A 24,421-nucleotide genomic window follows, 5' to 3' on the forward strand; every position below is an offset into this window, starting at 1 on the left:
GGCCGTATCAAATCAAATACCGCAAATTCTTTGACCATCTCTTTGCTTTTGCCGTTATTAGCACATAACGAGCCGGAATGGCCCTCTGCATTCTGACGGTCAAGTGTTAGCAAGGCGATGTGTAAACTCATTAACAGACTCATGTGAAAACGGTGGGCTTTCTTCATACATTTTGAAAGATCGGTAGACAGTAAAACACCTTTTAAGGTGTTCAAAGCGGAAGTACCTTCATTCAGCCTGCAATAGTTCAAATGTAACGCACTGTGGTATTGCGCCACCTTAGCTAGCATGTGCGACATTTTAGAATCCGTTTTTTTTTTTTGGTGGGTTTTTTTTCCACCCTCTTGATGGTTGCTCGAGTGGTTGATTACACAACTGCCGCCCTCTGTTCACTAACGTTCACTGAACTTCACCCTTTTGGACTTTTATTAATAAACATGCATTGTGACAGATTTCGTGTTACTTGAAATGGTCTGGTAGTGTTCATATGCACATAGAATTATGTGTATTGTTGTTATATCAATAGCACAAAGTATCATGCTGGAGTAAGCATATTCGAAAGGAAAGGAGATCTTATGTCCTAGAAATGAGGCCACCTTGTTCGCTGGTCGAGAGGGATTAGCCTCTTATTCCCCTGGTCCATATGTCTGAGCTGCTGTTGAGTTGAAATCATTCACTCTTTTTCTCTCGTCTCCCTATAGCAATGACAAACATTTGCAATGCCACTTTATTTCGACCGAGTTGTGGGGAGCCGCTTAACCTCGTGAGCAGAAATGTCACAAAAAACACAACTAATTGAAATCTCTTTCTAAGCGGTTAATAGAGTGATCCGAGTGACTTCAAGCCATAGCTTATGGAAAATGGACCGCACCTCAGGATTTACTGTCTGCTCGCTGAGGTTTAAAATTGTATATTCAATGTATATTTTTGGGGGGTATTTTGATGCAATGCAGTTGCCTTTTGATGAAAAATCTTTTCTTGTGATTTCTTTCCAGATGAGCGTGAAGCTGTACAGAAGAAGACCTTTACCAAATGGGTGAACTCCCACTTAGGCCGCGTCACTTGTCGCATTGGTGACCTGTACACGGACCTGCGTGACGGCCGCATGCTTATCCGCCTCCTGGAAGTGCTCTCAGGAGAACAGCTGGTCAGTATCTGAGATATTAAAAAAAATTAAAAAAAATAATAAAAAATCGCCGTCGCCCTTCTGGCACCGAAAGTGATGAGGAAGGACACTTCGTGTGCCTCTTTTCATCATTTTTATTGTGACTTTATTTCTCTACTGACATTTACAACATGGATTTTTTTTTTTTTGCCTCACTCGCTTCGCAGCCAAAACCTACGAGAGGCCGCATGCGTATCCACTGCTTAGAAAATGTCGACAAAGCTCTGCAATTCCTCAAAGAACAAAAGGTCCATCTCGAAAACATGGGATCACACGATATTGTGGATGGGAACCACCGTCTCACCTTGGGACTCATCTGGACCATAATTCTTCGCTTCCAAGTAATTTGAACAATCTTCCATATCTCAAAAATATGCTCACTTCTATCTCATCCGAAGATTGGGTTACTTGGGCACTATCCTAAATTCATAAATGTTGCAACCACAGATTCAGGACATCAGTGTTGAGACGGAGGACAACAAAGAGAAGAAATCCGCAAAAGACGCCCTCCTTCTGTGGTGCCAAATGAAAACCGCCGGGTGAGAAATCCGCCGGAGAGCGCATTCACTTTATGGCTAAGCTATAAGATAAGATATCCTTTATTCGTCCCACACTGGGGAAATTTATGCTACTGCAGTCCTAAAGCAAGTTACTGCCGGACCTACTGTATGTCTCACGTTAATGATTCATCACCTTTTGTCCTGGCCTCCACAGCTACCCCAATGTCAACATCCACAACTTCACCACCAGCTGGCGGGATGGCCTAGCGTTCAATGCCATCGTGCACAAACACAGGTCATTGACTTCTCCTTGTACTTGATGCCGCTTACTACATTGGTATGTGCGAAGAACCGAGCCATTGTTGGCCCTTTGAATGGAGCTCTTTTCAAAGTGAGGTTTGAGATCCTTGTGGTGGGCGCGTGTTTTGCTTTGCACCCATTCCTTTTTTTTTTTTTTAACTTATATTGTTTCAGTGCCATCGCACTGCTCAGCAGTGTTTTTAATTCAGGTCTTCTCAGTCTATATTATGGCTAGAGATAAAAATAAAAGTGGGAATGAGTTGACCTAGATCACAGAAATAATAACCCACTTATTTTATATGTGGAGCCATTCTAGCGTAATCACTTGCACCTCCAGTCGGTAATAGTGCCGTTAGAATAGCTTGCCAAGCTATGAGTACATGCGTACGTGAAAGGCTCTCTCAAGCCGAGACTCTGCAGTGATACAGTGGTGAAATGTTATTGAAGGTTAACGTGACACGACCATTAACATAACTGTTCAAGGTATTGACGAGGCAGCACATGATTGAATTGTGCAAGTAGTTCACTCCTTCCATTGGCTATTTCCAATTTCCAGGTCTGTCATCAGAGACTAATCTGTTTTTTAATCGATTGTAATTTTATGGTCTAATTCTCTGTGGCATAAAAAGCTAACGGCGCGTTACAACCCTGACACCGCGCCTCCCGGAGTTTGTTCCTATTAAAATAATAATTGTTCCCTGGCCTCCGCAGGCCCGACCTGATTGAGTTTGACACCCTGAAAAGGTCCAACGCTCACTACAACCTCCAGAATGCTTTCAATGTGGCCGAGAAGGAGATGGGCCTGACGAAGCTGCTGGACCCGGAAGGTGACTGATGAAAGCCACGACCAACACACAAAGCCTTACGTAACTTGCACCACAGCACGTGTTTCCACTGAACCACAAATTTTCCGTGGCCCGATTGATGGATTGCCAGGCTCAATTATAGTGTCGATGGCGTTGCATCCCGTCATTGACCTTTGACACTGTACTTCCAAGATATGAACTTGACTTAAAACACACTCTATTCACCTTGTTCCAGATGTTAATGTTGATCAGCCGGATGAGAAGTCCATCATTACCTATGTGGCGACCTACTACCATTACTTCTCAAAGATGAAAGCGCTTGCAGTGGAGGGCAAACGTATCGGCAAGGTTAGCGCCCCCTGTGGATGAATAATAACGCACATACATTTATATGAATCATGAATATCGAACGAGTATGCGCTTGCTATTTGTTTGGCCGGTTGCTTTAACCCGTCGATCTCTCTTGCAGGTCCTCGACTACGCCATTGAGGCCGATCAGCTGATAGACAAGTATGAGACCTTGGCCTCAGAGCTGCTGGAGTGGATTGAGCAGACGATAGTGACGCTGAATGATCGGCAGCTAGCGAACTCGCTCAGCGCTGTACAGAATCAACTCCAGGCTTTTAATTCTTACCGCACTGTGGAGAAACCACCCAAGTGAGGAACAGAAAATATCCATTTCAAAACAATGACCCTGTTCTGTTTAGTTAGGATGTAAAGGTTGTTTTAACAATAATTGTTTGTCGCCGCAGATTCACAGAGAAAGGAAACTTGGAGGTCCTGCTCTTTACTATCCAGAGCAAGATGAGAGCAAACAACCAGAAAGTTTACACGCCAAGAGAGGGAAAACTCATCTCTGACATCAATAAGGTATCGGTGTATCCAGAGAGAGATGCATGCGACAATTTTATCTTTAGTAGTAGTGTGTAGCGCTTACTTCCTGTATTTCCTGTATGTGCAGGCATGGGAGCGGCTTGAAAAGGCAGAGCACGAACGTGAGCTGGCACTCCGAAACGAACTCATTCGCCAGGAAAAGCTGGAGATGCTTGCAGCACGTTTTGACCGCAAAGCTGCCATGCGGGAAACATGGCTGAGTGAGAACCAGCGGTTGGTGTCTCAGGTAACTCTTTGGAATCGCTTTATAGCCTCATCAAAAACAAAGCGTACATTTTGATGCCAGCTCTAATGTGATCAATTTTGCCATCAAGGACAATTTTGGAACCGATCTGGGCGCGGTGGAAGCCGCCACCCGTAAACATGAAGCAATCGAGACAGATATCGGTGCCTATTGGGAGCGTGTGGCCGCCGTTGAAGCTGTCGCCAAAGAGCTGGAGGCCGAGGGCTACCATGATGTGCGACGTGTGCTTGCAAGAAGGGACAATGTGCTTCGCCTCTGGGAATACCTCAAGGAGCTCATCGCTGCACGCAGAGAGCGACTGAATGCCCATCTAGACCTGCAGAGGCTGTTTGAAGAGATGCGGTACATCATGGACTGGATGGCTGACATGAAGGTACCGCCACATCGTTTTAAACACGCCGCCAATTAACCGGCATGCCCCGAGGGCGACTGTGATTTGTGGACTCCTTGCCAATTTTTGTAGCCTTGAATGATTTGTGTCCTTATTTCTACGTAGAGTCGTCTGCAGTCCCAAGACAGTGGCAAGCATTTGCACGATGTTTTGGACCTACTTCAGAAACACACTCTCGTAGAGGCTGACATTTCAGCACAGGCAGAGAGAATCAAAGCAGTGCAGGGAGCTGCCAATCGCTTCACTTCGCATGACCAAGGTGGGGGATTAAATCATTTTTGCCACCTTCCGTTTATGTTTTCTGTTCAGTGAAACATACTTTTACAAGACCAGTCGTATATGTTCTTTCCTTTCACATTGCCAGCGTACCAACCGTGTGAGCCGGGGCTAGTGAGTGAAAAGGTCGACCTGCTGGGCCGAGCCTACGAGGAGCTAGGCCGGCTTGCTGGACAGCGCAGGGAACGCCTGGAGGACTCCCGTCGCCTTTGGCAATTCTTGTGGGACTTGGGGGAGGAGGCAGCGTGGATCAGAGAGCAAGAGCAGATCCTGACCAGCGGCGAATGTGGCCGGGACCTCACGTCTGCCCTTCACCTGCTCAGTAAACACGAGGCTTTCAGGGATGAGATGGCAGCACGCTACGGCCCGCTGAGTAACAGCATTGCTGCAGGGGAGGCTTTGGTGAACGAGGGACACTTTGGAGCCCCGGAGGTCACAGAGAATATTCGAGACATTCGTGCACAGTGGACACATCTGGAGGAGGTGGGTGGTGATCAACATTCCCTAAAAGTGCTTGACACGTCTGCCCTATTAAAAAACCAAACAAAACAAATGACTTTGGTTGGATTTCCTGCTCTTTGTCTTTCCCAGACAACAAAACTGAGAGAACAGAAGCTGAAAGACTCGGTGGCCCTGTATCAGTTCCTCACGGATGCTAATGACATGGATGCTTGGCTAATGGAAACTCTAAGACAGGTGTCCAGTCAGGACGTGGGCCATGACGAGTTCTCCACCCAAACTTTAGCTCGCAAGCAGAGGGAAATAGAGGAGGAGATCAAGAGCCACCAACCCCTCATTGAATCCTTGCATGAGCAGAACCAAGCATTGCCACAAACCTACGCTAATTTCCCAGAGGTATACCTTGTCCGTTTTTCATGCATTTCAAATCATCTCGTGCTGTCTGTACTACTAAATGGCTGTAAATTTCCTCAGTGTGGGACAAATAAAGGATATTTTATCTTATCTTAAATTACTGTTTATTGTCACTGTAGGTGGAAGGCCGGCTACCTGGTATCGAGCAGCGCTATAAAGAGCTACAGTCCCTGTCGGTGTCTCGTCGGCAGGCCCTGGAAGGCGCTTTAGCGCTTTATCGTATGTTCAGCGAGGCGGGTGCCTGCCAACTCTGGGTGGAAGGAAAAGAGAAGTGGTTACATGGCATGGAGATCCCGACCAAACTTGAAGACTTGGAGGTGGTGCAGCAGAGGTCAGTGTCGAAGTAAAGCATTGTGGGGGGAAAAAAATCGAGATTGTGTATTCTTTAGCTCAGTATGCAGTGGTGGGCATCGCAAATGGTACTTGGGCGTCAGTGGGTATGAGACTCCGCCTCTAAATGCCACCGCTATCACACAGCAATTCATCAGGAGCAGTTTAAAATCAACATTAATCTTAATGACATGACAACAATGGATTCAATCATTGCTCAAGTGATGGGAAAATGCTGACGTCATTGTACGCTAGTTAGCTGGTCCTCTGAGGCTAATTTCAAATTTGATTGGTCATATCGGCCACACATAATCGTTTTTAAGTTACATCAGGCATCACGATTGATCCTGAAGGCAGTGGGCAGATTATTTTGGCATGGCAACACTCTATCTATTTATCTTTATTACGGTCTATGAATGATGTACCTTTGCTCCTACAGGTTTGAGACACTGGAACCAGAAATGAACAACATAGGGACCAGTGTCACCGATGTGAACCAGGTGGCTGAGCAGCTGCTGTCTTCAGACAACTGTAACAAAGACCAAATCCACCAGACCCGCGACCATCTGAATAACAGGTTAGAAATGACACACCATGATGGTAATGACCCAACCACCACGCAGCGGGATTTAAATAATGACCGTTGGCATCGTCCCCAGGTGGAAAGAATTCCAGAAACTGGCTGGTCAAAAGAAACAAGGCCTGGAGTCAGCCCTCAATATCCAAAACTACCACCTGGAATGTAATGAAATCCAAACGTGGATGAAAGAGAAGACCAAAGTCATAGAATCTACTCAGAGCTTGGGAAATGATTTGACCGGAGTGATGGCTCTACAGCGGAAACTCACGGGGATGGAGAGAGACCTAGAAGCTATTCAGGTACGCCGTCTCCTCTGCGCTGGGTGTGGAAGGATGAGCACGTTTAAAAAAAATGTTTTGTGTGTGTGTGTGTGTGTGTGTGTGTGTGTCTACAGGGGAAGTTAGATGACCTGAGAGAGGAAGCAGAAAAACTGGCCCAGGAACATCCAGATCAAGCAGGGGAGATTCAAGACCGCCTGGCGGGAATACAGGAAGTGTGGGAGGAGTTGAACTCCACCATGAAGCGGCGTGAAGAGTCACTGGGTGAGGCCAGCAAGCTGCAGGGCTTCCTCAGAGATCTTGATGACTTCCAGTCCTGGCTGTCCCGCACCCAGACAGCTGTCGCCTCTGAGGACATTCCCACCTCTCTGCCCGAGGCTGAGAGTTTGCTCGCCCAGCATGAGAATATCAAAAACGAGGTGGATAACTATAAGAACGACTATGAGAAGATGCGAGTGGTGGGTGAAGAAGTGACCCAAGGCCAAACAGATGCCCAGCACATGTTCTTGGCTCAAAGGCTCCAGGCTTTGGATACCGGCTGGCATGAGCTGCGTCAAATGTGGGAGAACCGCCACAGTCTCTTGGCCCAAGCGTTTGACTTCCAGACGTTCTTACGGGACGCAAAGCAGGCGGAGGCCTTCCTCAACAGCCAGGTTAGGAAACTTAAGGTTTCTTTCCGGAGAGCTATGGCCGCCGCCATTCTAAAAATATCTCGAGTGGCAGTCTGAGCCTAGCTATGAGCAAACACGAGGCCGCCAGCTGGCGCGCTGAGGAAAGGGGGCGGCGGTGTTGCTTAGAAACTGCTTCGAAACATCCTTTTTCGAAAATTATTTCGGGAACATCGCCCTACGTTTGACCGATTTTGTGCCAAAGAATCAGAATTAGGTTGGAGTTGAGAATTGAGCTCAGAACATTCCTTTCCTCTCTTTGTTAGGAGTACGTATTATCCCACACGGAGATGCCGACAAGTCTTCAGGGAGCGGAAGAGGCCATTAAAAAATATGAAGATTTCCTCACCACCACCGAGGCCAGCGAGGAGAAGATAACCGGCGTCGTGGAGGCGGGACGGCGCCTCATTAACGACGGCAACGCAAACTCGGAGAAGATCCAAGAGAAAGTGGATTCTATTCAGGAAAGGTTGGAGCATATTGAAAAGAGACGCCGTTTTCCGCTCAATTTTTAACTGGCTCGTTCACTTCGACCAGGCACCTCAAGAATAAGAACGCCGCCAATGAGTTGCTGGCCAAACTTAAGGACAACCGGGAGCTGCAGCACTTCCTCCAAGACGGACAGGAGGTATGAACAGCACATCATTAGAAAGAGTATTCAGCTGTTTTGTTCCACACATGATCATTTTTTGTCGTTTTTTTTTCTTTCCCGTAGCTCACATTATGGATTAATGAGAAGATGCTGACGGCTCAGGACATGTCATATGACGAGGCTCGAAATCTTCACAGCAAGTGGCAAAAGCACCAGGCCTTCATGGCAGAGCTGGCCTCGAACAAAGACTGGCTAGACAAAATCGATAAGGTGTGACAATTTTTTTTTGCCCCTTTCATCTGAAACTCCACACAGAAATGAAACGAAGACTAACTGTCCCGCCCGGTTTCTGGTCTCCTAACAGGAGGGCCAGGCTCTTGTGGCAGAGAAGCCAGAGCTGCAACCTGTTGTTCAGCAAACCCTGGAGGACTTGCAGCGTCAGTGGGAGGAGTTGGAGGGCACCACCCGCACCAAAGCCCAATGCTTGTTTGATGCCAATCGAGCAGAGCTGTTTACACAAAGCTGCTGCGCTCTGGATGGCTGGGTGAAGAACCTCGAGGGTCAGCTGCACAGCGACGATTATGGCAAGGATTTGACCAGCGTCAACATCCTGCTCAAGAAGCATCAGGTCGGCCACCGCGGCGACAAATCATGCTGCTCGTGTCCGTTAAGCGACTGATGTCTCACCCTCTTTTTTTTTTTTTTTAAGATGCTGGAACACCAGATGGAGGTCAGGGAGAAGGAGGTGCAGTCACTGCAGTCTCAAGCTTTGGCTTTGTCTCAAGAAGACGCCGGACTGGCAGAGGTGGACGGTCAGCAAAGGCGCGTCACCGACAGCTTTTCCAGCCTTCAGGAGCCGCTTAGGCTGAGGAGACAGCGGCTACTTGCCTCCAAAGAGGCACACCAGTTCAACAGAGACCTGGAAGATGAAATCGTGAGGGTTTATTTTTTTTTTAAATTCACAAGTCTATTTATGTTTTGGCTTAGTCATCCATAATTGTCTTAAATCTTATTCCTAAAGTTGTGGGTGAAAGAACGGATGCCCTTGGCGGCCTCCACGGACCATGGAAAGGATCTTCCGACAGTGCAGCTGCTTATCAAGAAGAACCAGGTGTTTTGACTTCAGCCTTTGAGGTTTTTGGAAGAGATGATGATTGCATGATTTTTTTTCCACCTATGATGCGGGAAGATGGAGGTTGTTTCGAAAGAGATTTTCCGACCACGGCTGTAATCCGAGCAGCGCCCATGATCCACGCAAACGGCTCCAATCCGACGGTGTCCTTTTTTGTTTCTGAATCAGACCCTGCAAAAGGAGATCCAGGGACATCAACCCCGCATCGATGACATCCACAAACGAGGCAAGACGCAAAGCCAGGTCGACGGGGAGCGGCAGTCTGTCCTGGAGGAGCGACTTGTCGAGCTGAAAGAACTCTGGGACCAGCTGATTGCGGAAACTGACAAGCGCCACGCTCGTCTGGTGGAGGCCAATCGAGCCCAGCAGTTCTACGCTGACGCGGCGGAGGCGGAGGCTTGGATGGGAGAGCAGGAGTTGCACATGATGTCGGAAGAAAAGGCCAAGGTAAACCCAGACGAATCGGACGAAGAATTGGAGCGCTTGCCGCTTGCCCTTTGACCTCCTTTGTAAAGTCACCCCAACCGTTTGCCTCTCAGGATGAGCAGAGTGCTCTCGTGATGGTTAAAAAGCACCAGACTCTGGAACAGGCACTTGAAGACTACGCCCAGACCATTCACCAGCTAGCCAACAGCAGCCGATTCATGGTCACCAGTGAACATCCAGAGAGGTTGGAGAATGCCGTCGGATGTTGTTTCACGGCTGTGAATGAGGAGCGGAGTGCATTCCCGACGGCTGATTGGCGTGGTGGTATGTTCGATTTGACAGTGACCGAATCACCTTACGACAAGCACAAGTGGACAAGTTGTACGCCGGCTTGAAAGACCTCGCGGAGGAGCGCCGCGGGAGGCTTCAAGAGAGACTTCGCCTGACCCAGTTAAAGCGGGAGGTGGATGATTTGGAGCAGTGGATCGCAGAAAGGGAGGTGGTTGCCGGCTCCCACGAACTAGGACAGGACTACGAGCACGTCACCGTGAGTCGTATTGCGCATCCCGATTGATTACGGCGCCAACGGGAAATGAATCGGAATCTCATTTGTTTTTCCTTTTGCGCAGATGCTGAGGGACAAGTTCCGCGAGTTTGCTCGTGACACCAGCACAATTGGCCAAGAGCGCGTCGACGCCGTCAACGCGCTGGCCGACGACCTGATCGAGTCCGGTCACCCGGAGAACGCCAGCGTGGCCGAGTGGAAGGACGGCCTCAACGAGGCCTGGGCCGACCTGCTGGAACTGATTGACACGCGCACGCAGATGTTAGCGGCCTCCTACGAGCTGCACCGCTTCCATCAGGATGCCATGGAGGTTCTTGGCCGCGTGAAGGAGAAGCGGGAGGCGCTGCCGTCTGACCTCGGCCGAGATCTGAACACTGTCCAGCATCTACACAGACAGCACAATACTTTTGAAAACGACATTCAGGCCCTTAGCGGGCAGGTAATGTGTTGATAAAACGCCTCCGATGGAGATTCATCCGGAAGAATTAATCTCTCGATCATCCGCCCAAAGGTGAACCAGGTGCAAGACGATGCCGCGCGGCTGCAAAAGGCCTACGCCGGAGAGAAAGCTGATGATATTAACCGCAGCGAACATGCCGTGAGCGCTGCCTGGGAGGGTCTTCTCAAGGCCGGCGAGTCCCGCAGGGTGCTCCTGCTCGACACGGTGGAAAAGTTCCGCTTCTTCAACATGGTGCGCGACCTCATGCTCTGGATGGACGGGGTCAACCTGCAGATTGATGCGCATGATAGCCCCAGGTGAGTGCATGATCGTGCCCCCCGAGCGCATGAAAAACACTTTTATTGTCGGAGCGGCTTGTAGCTTACTTTCTCATGATGTCGTCGCAGGGATGTCTCCTCAGCGGGCCTGGTCATCGCCAATCATCAAGACATCAAAGCGGAGATTGAGACCCGAGCGGACAGCTTCACGGCCTGTATTGACATGGGCAACGCGCTCGTCAACAATAACCACTATGCCACCGATGAGGTCATTATTCTCTCGCCGCGACAATAAAAGTTTATGACCGTATCACTGCTCATCCACGGCTTCATTTTCAGATCCGGGAAAAGCTCTCTCAGTTAAAAGAAAAGAGAGACAAGATCCACAAAAAGTGGCAGGACAAGATGGACTATTTACAAATTAGTATGTATCCTCATCTTGTTTACTTCGGTTAGCGGATCATATAGCGTCGCACAAACGTAACGCTGGATATTTCTCTCCTTCCCTCCTTCGCCTTGCAGTGCTCGAGGTGTTGCAGTTTGGGCGCGATGCCTACGTCGCCGAGTCTTGGTTGGCCGGGCAAGAGCCTCTCGTGCGGACGGCAGACCTCGGCTCCAATGTCGACGAGGTGGAAAGTTTAATCAAGCGCCACGAGGCCTTTGAGAAGCTCGCTGCTTCCTGGGAAGAGCGTTTTGTCCAGTTGGAGAAACTTACCACAGTGAGTCGACGGCATTCGAATGAAATTGTGAAATAAAAATCACGTTTATTTCCTCGGGGATGAGGGCTCCAGTTCAGAAATGGCGACTGAGTGTCTTATTTTTATTTTTTTTCCCAGCTGGAGGAGCAGGAAATTCAGAGGAGGCGAGCGGAAGAGGAGAGGGCACGGCGGCCCCCCACACCGGCCCCCGTAGAGGAAGTGATGCAGTCGGAGGCAGAAAGTCAAGTGCATGACTCTGCGGCCAGGTAAGCAAAAGGTTGATTTTTTTTTAATCAAATGTAAAGCTTGTGGGTTAACCGTGTCAACATTGCCTTTGATCATGCACCTTATCTCTTAATCAAACACAGAACCAGTCTAGACCAGACAACACTGAATCAGTCAGTGTCCGTGAACGGAGTGCACAGTGACAATGACACATCACAGGTAAGAGATTATATTTATTGATTTCTTTTTTTTCCAAATCATGGGCGTGAATCTAGACTAATGCCTTATTCAAAGTCAGTTTTTCAACAAAATAATAGTTGATCCTTGTTGCAGTCAGATGACAACACTGATGTGCTTTATAACTAGCAAGTAATCGGAAATAGGACATTTCCAATCAAAAAATGTCTTGTCACTAATGCCCGTGCTTCATTTGTATTCCAAAACAAGACGAGATTCTGAGTGTCCCATTGGAACAAATATATATAAATCTGTACTGTTTGTGATGTGCGTGTTGACTTATTAACATTGTCCCTCGTCAGATCACGACATTGTTATACGCAGGGTGGCACTTACATCATCATCATCATCATCGTCATCTATGTTTAGCTCCAGCGGACATCCGTGTTTAATCCAAACTGACTGCTCATGAGATGAGATGACTCCAAGACTCGACGAATGTTGTTTTATGAGTAAAGAAAGGCTTTTCTTAGTTGACATGATTTAACAATGTCCTGTTGCGTTTTTACCAGCAGTCGCTATCGCTATCATTGTCAGTGGGATCGAAATCAGAGGCTAAGCGCGTGTGTAAACCAAAGCAGCCTCAGCGTGTGAGTACCAAGATTTGGTCAGCTTTGTAGCCTTCCGCTCAGCCCCCTGGTCAACTGCAGCACCCATTGCGCTTTGTCACAACCGTCGCTTCATCATGCAAGATCATTTTTTTGTCATGGCCTCTGGTTGGCAGCTGCGCTCCACGGCATCATGCACATTCATGCACACGTGACGTTCACGGCTCAAGTACGCTCGTACATTTATGTGCTCATCTTGACCAGGACACGAGTGAATGTCGAGTTGTATTTGTTGAATTTAGGTGTAGTTTGTTGTTGTCCTTCCCCGTACGTGACAGTTGTGCTAGCCCCCCCACCCCGCCACCCCTGATACATTGTCTGATTAGCATACACTCAATAAAAGATACAGAAATGACAACTAGAGTCTGTAGGTGCAATAGCTATATAATTCAAGCTGTATAATGTCTGAGGTATTTATGACAGGTGTGCCACAAAAGCTGTCAGGAAGTGCAGCTGTAGTGTAATTGTGCGTCTCTGCGACAATGTGTCATTATGCGAACCCGCTGAACTGACAAAATGATATACAGCGACTGTCATCCGAGCTTCCCCATCCCGGCTGCTTAGCTGCTCTCGTCCTCCATCAGCCTTCGCCTTGCCCACCTCCACCTCCACTCATGTTCCGCTTTGAACCGCAGGGCTCGGAATCGGAAAACGGACCGGGTCGAGACAGCGGCTTGGCCTCCTCACGCCTCGATCCGTCGGCCACGTTACCGGGCCGAGGTGGAGCCGACGCCGACCCGGACGCCATGGAGGGCATACTTTGTCGAAAACAAGAGATGGAGTCGCACAGCAAGAAGGCAGCTACCAGGTAATAAAAAACTCATCTTTTTTTTTTTTTTTAATGTGTTCATCAACACGCTTCAAATTGCTTTTATATAATCACACAGATCATGGCAGAACGTATACTGCGTCCTAAGAAAAGGAAGTCTGGGTTTCTACAAAGATGGCAAGAGTGCTGCTAATGGGATTCCATACCACGGAGAGGTCCCCATCAGCCTTGGCGAGGCAGTTTGCGAGATCGCACATGACTATAAGAAGAGGAAACATGTATTCAAGCTCCGGTGAGTGTCAAACTAGTTTTTGCCTTATTACTGTGTTGACTCAAATATTAGCCTTTTAAAATGGATTTCTCCAAAAAAAAAAAAAAAACCCTGACCAAAAAAAAAAAATAAAAAATAGAGAAAATACGGTGACTTTTGGGTCAACTGACCATGCGAATGCTCTGCTTTCAGGCTAGGAGATGGAAAAGAGTACTTGTTCCAAGCAAAGGATGAGGTGATGAACAATAAAGACTTTGTAAATGTTTGTTGCATTTGTGCTGTGAATTGGTTGATTCCAAATTTCCGTTTTGTCCACTTCAAGGCGGAAATGAGCTCCTGGATCCGCTCCATCCTCAGTTCCATTCCATCGGGATCAGGAGACTCGCCTGGAAGTCCGCGGGTCCTCAGCCGCGCCATGACCATGCCCCCCATCTCGCCCGGCTCGGTCGACACCGCGGGCGTGACCATGCGCAACAAAGACGGTAAAGATAAAGATCGGGAGAAGAGGTTCAGCTTCTTTGGCAAGAAAAAATAGGACTTTGGTCAAAATCACGGATGGGAGCGACCCACAAACTGAACGACACACTGGTCTCGGCGCAGCTCAGAGGCGCGCTGTATTTCGACAGCTACAGAAATTGTACTTTTTTTTTCCTCCCCCTCCGGTTTTATGTCACTTTCTTTTTGTTTCGCCGACTAAATGCATCTCAATCACGGAAGCCCTCACCCAGAGACACCACCCACGGTAATTAACAGAACTAATGTTTGAAGAGAGGAAAGGGGGCGTCCCGTTTATCTCTTGTCCGCAGATTTGGTTGGCCTGCATTGCGTGAGCCGCGTTCCCGCCGTTGTGACGCCCCAATTGCTGGAAGCTCTTCTTCTCATTTGGCGCAGTCACCTCAGACCCTCTGTTCTGCTTTTGAGCTTGATGTTATTAACCTGACCAATATTAATGCTGTTCTGATGATTATTTATCTTTTGTCATTGCTGGTTTGAAGAAAACTATTGATTTGATTATCCATGTCGTGGAGAGAAACAAAGTAAAAAGTAGTGGAGAATGTTGGGGTTATACTTGTATGTATTATGATATTTGTTTTAGGAATGACGGTACTTGAGTTTTTTTTTTAATAAAGGTCATTTAATTTTAGCAGTCTACAGTAAGTGAACACAAATTCAATTAGGAAATTTATATATGAAATAAGCTTTTTTTGTATTGCTAAATTTGCCAGAATTTATCATTGCAGTGATCTTTTCTGCTTGATTTGTGAGTTCTTTTTTTTTTTGTCTGTACAAAGCAGAGAAAATTAGTTTTTCTAGTGCGTGTGTGCGTGAGCGTGAGCTGTGGTGATGTGGATTTTGCACGTCAATATTACTCCTCATCAGACAACGGCCTGACGGATGCTACTTTTTGGTACTCGAATGGAGATGAAAATGAAACACGGAAACAAAATATTCCTGGAAATCTTTTCTGCTGATAAATGCTTTTTCTTTAGCTCTGCGCTTTTTTTTTTTAACTGACATGACCAAGGAGTTTTTTCTTTTTTGTTTCAATCATCACTCTGGCATTTGGGGACCGAAGCACATTTGATGTGGCAAACGTGGATGGATGGCAGAACATGTCCAATCACAGCTGGTGTGGCTTTGATGTAGGGAAGTGCCGCCTTACTTGAAAAGATACCCCTTACCCCTGTAGTCAAACCTAACTACCCTCCATTCAAATACTTTCCCCATATAAGCTTTCATAGTATGGAGATTTTAAAAAAATAATAATTCCAATATGATCAAACTGGGCTATGGACTCTATATGTAGGTACAATAGGCCCAATGGTGCGCTCAAACATCAAGGTCTTGTCAAATAGAGACACGTTTTGAATCTTCTCAAATGATATTTGTGCTTTGTGGCATGATTATACTGTAGGTTTATCTTTTGTGTACCACCATCACCATCTATGTGGATTTACGACAAGAACGTGATTGTTTCATTATCAGCGTGGGAGAACAATGTGATGCGTAATTGGCGTCTCCAATCACTAGAAATAAGGTAGCCAAGTCTATGGAAAAAAAACATTCTCATAGAATCTTCCAACTACTGTACGTGTTCAACGATATAATAGAGCTGTTGTCTCAAAATACATATTGATGATTGTCACTTTCATCCACGTGTCAATTTGCCTTTTCTGACTGCCAAAATTCACGTAGAGGTAACTTAATAACAATACAAAACTGTGAGGTTTGGTTTTGTTACAGGTAATCCGGATACTTGCTGATCACAATGACACTGACAGAGAGAGATGTAAACCTACATTATGGTTGCGCTGGTTTGAACTGTCACGCTTGGCCTTATTTTGTAGTTCCAAATGAATGTGGAACCAGTCCAACCATCGCTCCAATCCGAGTACAGGGTGACCAAACATCCACTTTGGTCTACGGTCTGAGGAAGCCACGTTACAAAGGTTAACAATGCATAAACAAGTGACCATTGGCACTGTTACGTTGAGCACAATGATTCCAAATGAGTCCTAAGGTGAAAGGTCAGGCAAGAGCATTGTATAACTTCATCTCATTTTGAATGTAAATGAATCCATTTCAGTTGGGCCAAATTGGTCACGGAAGCAAAAAAAAAAAAAAATCAAACAAGTGCTCTCTCACATAAACTGCACTGCGTGCTTGAAGCGTGTGCAATTCTCCTCAGAGGACCTTATGACAAGAACGAAAAGTTGGTTGGCTGCCAGAGCACTCGCAAAAATAAAAGTTCTGAATGATTTGATGTGTGAACTGTTTTATAGAAATGGGGGCGAAATGCACTGAATGGGGGTGATTTCTTTTTTGTAAAAAGAGGCAGGGTATTTGCAGTCTAGTTGGAACCTGGTCATTTTTTTCATCCAGTGGTTTTGTCTTGCGGCATTGGATGAAACTTTACATTTTCACTTTGCTTTTGACAATGTCCGTTTTCTTCCTCTGTAGTTAATAACACTATTATTATTAATTGCTATTATGATCATTATTGCTACTGTTGTTACTATTACGACTCCTGTTACTAATGCGTTGCAAAAAAAAGTATAAATGCTGTCTTTTCAGGTACATGTCTGTAATCGCAGACTCTTCCACATGGTGTCAGTGTGCCGTGGAACATTTTCATCACAATTCCAGAAATGTTTGTTGACTTCTGTATCTACAGCTACAATATTAGGAATAATAAAATCTGGTTTAATAAAAAATGTGCTGCTTTTTGGGGAGTAAATTATGAACTTGTGTATTTTTGCTAAATTACTGTGCAGCTTTGTTTAACAGTCCAAGTTCTACAAATGATGCATTTCTGTTCATCTTTGTGTACCACTGACATATAATGACGGACGGAACAAACGTTCTTCCGTGAGAGCAGAAGTTACATTTAACGTGTACCCACATGTGGCCACACACCAGAAAAATAGCTTCATGTTCATCACAACAGACCTAAATTTTCTGCGAAGTAAATATATGAGTAAACTGAGACAAGTGCATGATTTTAGTATTGATATTTTTGTTTGGTGGTGTGTCGTGCTTTGTTTGTCGTGTTTTGTTTTATATCTCATGTTGAATGGCGACATACTCATGCTGGTGCAGAATGATGGCCCAGAAATTACACATTTTACCGAACAGTAAGTGGAGTACAGCCCCTTGTCTCACGTTTGTAAAAAACGAATGAAACATTTTTTGTTGCATAAAATCTAATCATACTGTAGTTAACTCATTTAAAGAAGCCACATGCCCCGCCCCCATTGGCTAACCTTCAAAATAGACTAAAAACATTCTAGAATCACATATCATCACAATCATAGCCTACGTCATCAAAGCAACGGCCCTGTTGTTGTCCTGTTGAATTACACCTGGGTTGACAGAAGCCTCACACTGAAGTATTTAACTATGTTTTAAGACGTTTCGATTTTTCTAAAGCACGTAGGAAGGGTGCTCTAAATATCGCGTTTTTTCAACTATTACGGCCGTGTCTGGAACGTGTCACCGCGAGAAACGAGGGGTTCACTTCCTGTCAGTATGACGAAATGCTCATTGCAATGACCAAAGATGACCACTAAGCAGTGCTAAGTGGTGACCCTGTGCTACATTTCCCAGCAGCCCCTTGGCCGCATCCTCAAGCAAGATGGCAGCTGTTGTCGAGAATGTTGTCAAACTGTAAGTGTTCCACTTTCCTACACCCTTTTTTCGCTTTTAGACGACAAAAGTTGCGGCGGACCCGCGACGACCATTTCATTATTAATCTCCCTGTCGCGTCGCTTGGTTGCTTGAACGACATTCCCACTGGACGGTTGAAGGTTACCAAACGCCGTCGGAGCGTCGTCGAGTGTTCTGTTGGTCGAACATGTCCTACAATGAAAGTTAGCAAGCTCGAATTTGACGCCTTGGAGTCGAGTCACTGTGATACGACAAATATAATGTGTTCGTGTGAGCACAATGGTTTCTGTGTGATTAGTTTGAATCTTGCAATGCTATTTTGACAGCTAGCTCGCGTCGGTTGGCACCACACAAGCCAGGTGTCTGTCACGCTAATGGGCTCAAGTTATCCAAAGTTGGCGTTTGGGGAGGGGGGCAACTGTTTTTCGACAAGTTCTAAAATGTATTGCATACTCCTCATCATTATACCCCTTCAAAGTAACTTCTTAGTGCGCCAGTTGTTCGTTCTGAACTACAGTTGTCAATGTGATAGACGACTCCGTTTTCCGCGTCGACAGTCAGTTCTGCTCGGTGTTGAAGTTTTACGGCAGGTGCTTGGGGGGGGGGGGCACTTCAGATACCATCGGAATACCAAGCTGTCATTGGACTCAGAAATCCCAAAGCGTCATCGAAACTTTCCTCCAAATGTGAAAAATAAAAAGAGTGATCAAGTTCCAACTGAGCGATCCCCGCCTCTACACCTTTCGCTATTCATAAATTCACCAATACACGGTTTCCTATTCCAGCTATTTGCTGAAAAACATTTTTGTGGTCTTTCTGAACTACCCCTTGGAGTTGGGACTTTTTGTGATCTGTAGAAATTGACAAAAAATAAGTTCCACGGTACAAGTTCTTGTCACTACTCACCCATACCGAGTACCATATTTAATACTATATTCTATCTCCCAATTGTGATGGAATGTTTTTTTTAATCGAAATTTCTCTCAGTTAAGGAGGGCCCTATGTGAAAGGAGTACACACAGCAGATAAGAGACGAAGAACACAGTCTGGTGAATATAAACAATGGAGGAATGGTGAGAGGGCCACATTGCTATTTGCGGAGGTGGATGTTAACTCATTAGCTGGTGACAGCGATCTGCTCAATGTAACGCACACTCGATTTTGAGCTTAAGTCGCTTGTCATATACTGTAGATAATTAAAAATATAGAGAAAAATGGATGATAGGAAAAAGTAACTGGTCTTGTAAGGAATTCCATGAAGAGGCCCCTGCAGTTTCGTCAGGAATATGTATTGAATTCTTACTCCCTGGTTGTTGTGACGTTTGTAGGTCATGTTGAATCCAAAAGAAATTCCAATGCAATGAACGTGTCTTTGAGTATTTATTACAAGTAGTAAGTGCATCCGTCTCTCTTGAAAGCAGGAAGTCAGGCGAAGCCAACGTCAGGAGATAATGGGTCATAAACAATGCCTCACAATAGCGAGGATGCCATCTCAATAATGTTTTTTTTTTTTTTTTTTTTTGGTGCGTCAGCAGGTTGGGCGAGCAGTACTACAGGGATGCCATGGAGCAATGCCATAACTACAACGCTCGTCTGTGCGCGGAGAGGAGCGTGCGCATGCCTTTCCTGGACTCCCAGACGGGTGTGGCTCAGAGCAACTGCTACATTTGGATGGAGAAAAGACACAGGGGGCCTGGTAGGAATCAACATGGCTCTGCCTCTTATCAAATCAAATTAGAAAGACGTGTATGTGCATTCATGTGCCTGCTAGGACTGGAGGCATTCCCGTGTTGTTTTGTGTCGTCGATTAACGAAACCGTCGTATCCTTTATTCCGTTCTAAGCAAATTTCGAGAAGCATACCAGATGGCGTCTCATCTGTTTCTCAGGCAGGGCTCCGGGCCAGCTCTACACTTACCCTTCCAGGAGGTGGCGCAAAAAGCGAAGATCTCATCCTGCCGAGGACCCTCGGCTAGTCTTCCCCTCAGCAAAGTCGGGTATTTTGGGGTGGTATGCTCTTGAAGGGGGTACCGGCGGGGGTGGGGGTGGTGCTCTCTTGGACACTCAAACGGATTGATGGAGACGCGCTTTGGCGTTTGTCTGCTCAGAGCTGGATGTCGGACTGAAGAAGGATGCGCTCTTGTCATCCGATGGCAGCAGCCTGGAGGCCTTGCTGAAGGGCGACTCCCTGGAGAAACGCGCACCCGCCGATCCCCGAGCGTCCGAGGAAGACTCCAACCCCGCCGACTACGCCGTCGGCCTGAACCCCGCCGCACGCATCAGAAAGGTTCTTTGACACACATCTGCACACGTGATGCTACGCAAACTTAAGAGTTTGCGCAAACTTTTGTGCTCAAGGGCAGTCACCGAATCGTATAGTTCACCTCTCGCGGTGGTTGAAATGAGTTGCGTTTAGAAAGTGCGTCAAAATTAATTTCACTGTGATGACAGCGTATTGGAGGCGTGTTAGGAGGATTCAATTGGAGAACAAAGCTCTTTTTAAAAAAATTTGGTGTGTCCAAATAGTACAGTACAAAAAGGTGTCGACACATGTGCAACCAAATGATCTCGGTCGTTTATAAGTCAATCAAAAATGAAGCACTCACGGCCCATTTCCCGTGCGCGTCCACACGACATGGCAGAAAATCTTGGAACCCGACGACTTTCTCGATGACCTGGACGATGACGACTACGAGGAAGACACACCCAAGAGAAGAGGCAAAGGCAAGGGGAAGGTGAACAAGTGCACGAGACAAGAACACACTTGAGCAACTGGTTTTCGGGAGAAGTCATAGTTTCAAGATTGCTTATGCGCACGCGTGTGTGTGTGTGTGTGTGTGTGTGTTCAGGGTCGCGGGGTGGGCAGCGGCGGCGGCAGCAGCAGGAAGAAGCTGGACTCGGCAGCGTTGGAGGAGCGCGACAAGCCGTACGTGTGCGACAGTGAGTGACGCCGACCGTCTGCGGTTGCGCCTCGGCCGCCATCTTGTTTCCGCTCCCGCGTGATCCCGTCAGCTAGCCGAGCCGCCGTTGACGTCATCTACGCCTTTAATGTGTGTCGTTTTCGACCCGAGGGGGGTGGCATTCTTCTGAGTGTCTCTCTGTGTCTTTCTTGTCTCCTCCCCCTCTCTTTCAGACGCTATCAAACAAAAGCATATTTCCAAACTTTCTGAAAAAGGTATATCCGCTTTCCATCTCTACGTCGTCTGCATGTCAATGTTGAGTCTCACTGATGGGTTGGTGTTTTATCTATTTATTTAAAAAAAAATGTTGTGGCTCGCCAACCGAATTCCGAGGAGGGCAACAGCTGATTAGCCGTCTTCACACGCTCTGCACGCTGTGCTTCAGTCTGCTCGTGACCCATGTAGACAGAAGCACCCGATTTCATTTCCTTTTTTGCCGGCGTGCGCTTCATCCCTTGTCTCTTGGATTCTCACTGTGCACCAGTTTGCTGTGTTTTTTTTTTCCAACCTTGCGAGTCGTGGTTCTCTTTCATCCTCGTCTTTGAGTGATGGTTAAACTACCAACTAATATGGATTTATTTAATATTGTTTGCAGTGCTAAACCCATGTATTTTTTTTTAATCTTTTCAATTGAGATTTTGAGGGAAACCATCTATTGGTACAATTTCAGACAACTTTGTGTCAAAACTCACCCAGTGGGTATAACATTTGCAACGCGTTTGCCAGATACACACCACAGCTTGCTTTCGCCACATGCACGCTGTATTAACAAAGCACTGTGTGAATATTTGGAAATCAGCTTCAAAGCAATTTGAAGATGACTCATTTTCATGGCTCGGTGCAACCAAACCGAAGCCATCATGCATTGCGGTAGACGGGAAAAATGATATGAGTTGAGTGAATCATTAGTTGTAGGACAACCTAATTGGTCGGTTGTTGCAAAAGCGACAAAACAGCCTTTGTGGTGGGTCACACGTGTTGCTGTCATTTCCGGTGTCGGCGTCAGTCTGCGGCAAGCGCTACAAGAACCGTCCCGGCCTGAGCTACCACTACACCCACTCGCACCTGGCCGACGAGGAGGGCGAAGAGAAGGAGGAGATGGAGATCAGCGAGCCGCAGACACCGCTGCCGGAGGCGCCCAAAAGTAAGCGGCCCGCGCTCCTTTGGCTCGGCGGGACGTCTCGGGTGGCGGCGCGGCGCTTGAGTTTCCCCTTTTGTCCCCGTCAGCCCCGAAGAGAGGCCCAGATGGGCTGGCCTTGCCCAACAAGTACTGCGACTTCTGCTTGGGAGACTCCAAAACCAACCACAAGACGGGCCAGTCCGAAGAGCTGGTGTCCTGCTCCGACTGCGGTCGCTCGGGTGGGTCGCCGTGCGCTCGCCGCCTTCTCCGCCCGCTCAGGCAAACGCGCTAACAGACGTGTGTGTGTGTGGGGCGGGGGGTGTTTCAGGCCACCCGTCCTGCCTGCAGTTCACCCCCATCATGATGGCCGCCGTCAAGACGTATCGCTGGCAGTGCATCGAGTGCAAGTGCTGTAACATGTGCGGCACCTCTGAGAACGACGTGAGTTCGCGCGACATCCAAATTCTGGTCGTGCCAAATTCTTTGAAAAAGCTTTGGCAGGATTTTTTAATTTATTTATTGGTCTCTTCAAGGACCAGCTGCTCTTCTGTGACGACTGCGATCGAGGTTACCACATGTACTGTCTCAAGCCGCCCATGGCAGAACCCCCGGAGGGTAAGTCTGCAGATTTAAAAAAAAAAAAAAGGACTTTGATCACCACTGAAAGCAAAAGTTGTATTTTTTTTTAAAGCCTTTCTGTTATAGTGGGGAAAAAAATGACAAAGTCAAATGAAATATGATATAAAAGGTACGTTTGGACAAAGCCAGATGACCAAATGAGGTTGTCAAGTGACTGGCGTGTGCGTGTGGTCAGGGAGCTGGAGTTGTCACCTGTGCGTGGACCTCCTGAAAGACAAAGCGTCCATCTACCAGAAGCAGGACGCCCCGCCCTCGTGATGGCCGCTCCTTCTGCACATACTTCGGCCGCGCCGGCGTCGCGCAAGTGTGTCCAGAGGGAGGCCGTGATTAGTCCAAAGGGAAGTACCTGCTACCACGCTGGCCTCATTTCTTCATATGTGACTGTTACACTCTCCATTTTTTTTTTTTACCTTCCCGTGAGATCGGCGGAATTGTGCCGCAGGCCGTGCAAAGTGGAGCTTTCAATTTTTTTTTTTTAAACAATTTCTATCTTTCTAAAGTTGATCTCAGTACACTTTAGTGGATGTCAATTTGGGTTCTTGTAGATTTCGGAGACCTTTCACATCGTCGCACGCAGGCTGAAATTTGATTTCCTGACAAGCTCGTTCAAAGGGTTCCAAAGGCTTCAAAACGGCAGGGAGGGGGTCACGTTTCAAGTGAAGCATTGCTCAAAAGCAAATGCGCTCCTTGTGGGGGTACTTTTTAAAAATTGGTTTGGGGTCGCTGACAATTACTTTTTTAAAAGGGAAGCACAAAGTTGTCGATGGACAATAACAATCACGTTTGATTGATATTTAAGATTACTGTCATACTCAAAAGAATTGTATGAATATGTAATTCAAATTTTTGAAGTATGACCGTTTTTCTCGTTAGTTGTGGCTTGTAGTAAGGCGCTGCATCGTTTCAAAAGATTTTGCAGCGATTGAACAAATCCTCCATGCTAGATTTTTTGGCTTTGTTTCAAATAACAGTTCCTCTGAGGTTCTATTTGCACGGCGTGCTGGCCGGAATGCGCTGCTGGGTCTCATGTATGTATCAGTTTCTCATCCATCTTTGAGGGTAGAATGCAAAAATAGACCCCGCCACCCCCTCCCTTGTCATTCCCAACAACTCTTTGGCGCCTTTTACTACCACACAGACACATATTTGCTCCCACCAAACGCCAATGTTAAGGTCTTCCTCGCTGTGTTGTAGCAGTTCTTCGTTTAGTCTCCCTTCCAACTCACCTCGATTGCTTTCGAGTCATCATTTGCTGCGGTAGGACGCTCGAATGAGACCGTTTTCCTTGCTTGTGTGGCGGCCACGGAATGTTTTCTTGGATTTGGACACGGGCTCGGCAATGCCCTCAATGCATCAAGCGCCGTTTCCCCTCAAAAGTGTGAGACAAAGGCCACCGTGCACCAACGGAGAAGCACTATCGGCGCTTTGGACTTTGGGAGACAACACGGGAGCGCGGTTCATGGTAAAAATCACTGTAGGCGACTTCCCGTAGGCTGACTGATGGAATGTCCCATTGTACTTTTCACTGTAGGAAAATAAAATATATATATATATATACTAAGCATTATGATGTAGTAGAGCTCCCTCTTGAGACTTTCACAATGACGTATTATACAGTACGCTAGTTGTCAAATCACAAATCAGGTACAAGCAGAACTATTGTCGTACTATTTTTATTGCACTCAGGATATAACAGTCTATGAATCCCTAGTTAAAAAAAACAAAACTTTCCCATCACATTTGAATAAAATTAACACTGCCACAAAACAGCCGTTAAACAAAACATTCAGTCTTCGGTTTCCATTTGATTTCCGTCTCGGGTGTGCTCCCTTTTCAGCAAACCTAAAATATTCTACACACCGAAACGGATGCATTCATTAGCCCTACGCTCTAATTTCAATATCAAGAACGCCACAAAACGAGGAAATCAAATCACTTTAGTGGAACATTTAAGACTTTATCCTACCAAAAATGTGGCTGGTTATTCACCT

At 46.7% G+C, this 24,421-nt stretch overlaps 2 protein-coding genes across 9 annotated transcripts in view; both read left to right on the top strand.

Moving 5' to 3' along the window:
- The window catches only part of LOC127588968 (spectrin beta chain, non-erythrocytic 1), a 30,858-nt gene extending 14,252 nt beyond the window's left edge, over nt 1–16,606 (top strand). For 2 of the 5 annotated variants that reach the window (XM_052047988.1, XM_052047990.1), the window contains 38 exons: nt 996–1,147; nt 1,333–1,506; nt 1,613–1,704; nt 1,880–1,960; nt 2,677–2,792; nt 3,007–3,119; nt 3,241–3,428; nt 3,524–3,641; nt 3,733–3,891; nt 3,980–4,282; nt 4,406–4,559; nt 4,665–5,059; nt 5,168–5,431; nt 5,569–5,780; nt 6,219–6,356; nt 6,439–6,658; nt 6,754–7,290; nt 7,572–7,774; nt 7,843–7,933; nt 8,021–8,167; nt 8,262–8,525; nt 8,607–8,831; nt 8,919–9,008; nt 9,198–9,476; nt 9,569–9,699; nt 9,798–10,002; nt 10,085–10,459; nt 10,532–10,776; nt 10,867–11,005; nt 11,077–11,161; nt 11,260–11,456; nt 11,574–11,701; nt 11,804–11,879; nt 12,410–12,487; nt 13,141–13,313; nt 13,393–13,566; nt 13,738–13,780; nt 13,868–16,606. In XM_052047988.1, coding sequence (XP_051903948.1) covers nt 996–1,147; nt 1,333–1,506; nt 1,613–1,704; nt 1,880–1,960; nt 2,677–2,792; nt 3,007–3,119; nt 3,241–3,428; nt 3,524–3,641; nt 3,733–3,891; nt 3,980–4,282; nt 4,406–4,559; nt 4,665–5,059; nt 5,168–5,431; nt 5,569–5,780; nt 6,219–6,356; nt 6,439–6,658; nt 6,754–7,290; nt 7,572–7,774; nt 7,843–7,933; nt 8,021–8,167; nt 8,262–8,525; nt 8,607–8,831; nt 8,919–9,008; nt 9,198–9,476; nt 9,569–9,699; nt 9,798–10,002; nt 10,085–10,459; nt 10,532–10,776; nt 10,867–11,005; nt 11,077–11,161; nt 11,260–11,456; nt 11,574–11,701; nt 11,804–11,879; nt 12,410–12,487; nt 13,141–13,313; nt 13,393–13,566; nt 13,738–13,780; nt 13,868–14,080 — 6,977 coding nt within the window. In that variant the 3' untranslated portion in view covers nt 14,081–16,606. The remainder of the gene's footprint in view (nt 1–995; nt 1,148–1,332; nt 1,507–1,612; nt 1,705–1,879; nt 1,961–2,676; nt 2,793–3,006; nt 3,120–3,240; nt 3,429–3,523; nt 3,642–3,732; nt 3,892–3,979; nt 4,283–4,405; nt 4,560–4,664; nt 5,060–5,167; nt 5,432–5,568; nt 5,781–6,218; nt 6,357–6,438; nt 6,659–6,753; nt 7,291–7,571; nt 7,775–7,842; nt 7,934–8,020; nt 8,168–8,261; nt 8,526–8,606; nt 8,832–8,918; nt 9,009–9,197; nt 9,477–9,568; nt 9,700–9,797; nt 10,003–10,084; nt 10,460–10,531; nt 10,777–10,866; nt 11,006–11,076; nt 11,162–11,259; nt 11,457–11,573; nt 11,702–11,803; nt 11,880–12,409; nt 12,488–13,140; nt 13,314–13,392; nt 13,567–13,737; nt 13,781–13,867) is intronic. The other 3 variants (XM_052047991.1, XM_052047992.1, XM_052047989.1) reach the window with 2 other exon arrangements.
- Nucleotides 16,607–17,592: 986 nt separating this feature from the next.
- On the top strand, nt 17,593–23,987 carry dpf2 (double PHD fingers 2). Of its 4 annotated transcripts, none has more exons than XM_052047511.1 (12): nt 17,593–17,712; nt 19,245–19,408; nt 19,601–19,708; nt 19,820–19,998; nt 20,354–20,446; nt 20,561–20,651; nt 20,845–20,886; nt 21,678–21,815; nt 21,899–22,030; nt 22,120–22,232; nt 22,325–22,406; nt 22,606–23,987. In XM_052047511.1, the coding sequence occupies exons 1-12, from the start codon at nt 17,681–17,683 to the stop codon at nt 22,686–22,688; spliced, it is 1,257 nt and encodes a 418-aa protein (XP_051903471.1). In that variant the 5' UTR covers nt 17,593–17,680; the 3' UTR covers nt 22,689–23,987. The 4 variants fall into 4 exon arrangements, with proteins under 4 accessions (XP_051903471.1, XP_051903473.1, XP_051903472.1 ...); XM_052047512.1 differs by having other exon boundaries at nt 17,602–17,712; nt 19,248–19,408; XM_052047513.1 differs by lacking the exon at nt 20,845–20,886.
- The last annotated feature ends 434 nt before the right edge of the window (nt 23,988–24,421 follow it).

This window comes from Hippocampus zosterae, chromosome 16 (genome assembly GCF_025434085.1).
Source record: "Hippocampus zosterae strain Florida chromosome 16, ASM2543408v3, whole genome shotgun sequence".
In the NCBI taxonomy this organism is placed as follows: domain Eukaryota; kingdom Metazoa; phylum Chordata; class Actinopteri; order Syngnathiformes; family Syngnathidae; genus Hippocampus; species Hippocampus zosterae.

Excerpts from the sequence above, each read along its gene's own strand:
- dpf2 (XM_052047511.1), top strand. The coding sequence starts at position 17,681 with ATGGCAGCTGTTGTCGAGAATGTTGTCAAACT. Across the intron at positions 19,999-20,353 it reads CCGCCGCACGCATCAGAAAG|AAAATCTTGGAACCCGACGA; the intron begins GTTCTTTGACAC and ends ACGACATGGCAG. Across the intron at positions 20,447-20,560 it reads GAGGCAAAGGCAAGGGGAAG|GGTCGCGGGGTGGGCAGCGG; the intron begins GTGAACAAGTGC and ends GTGTGTGTTCAG.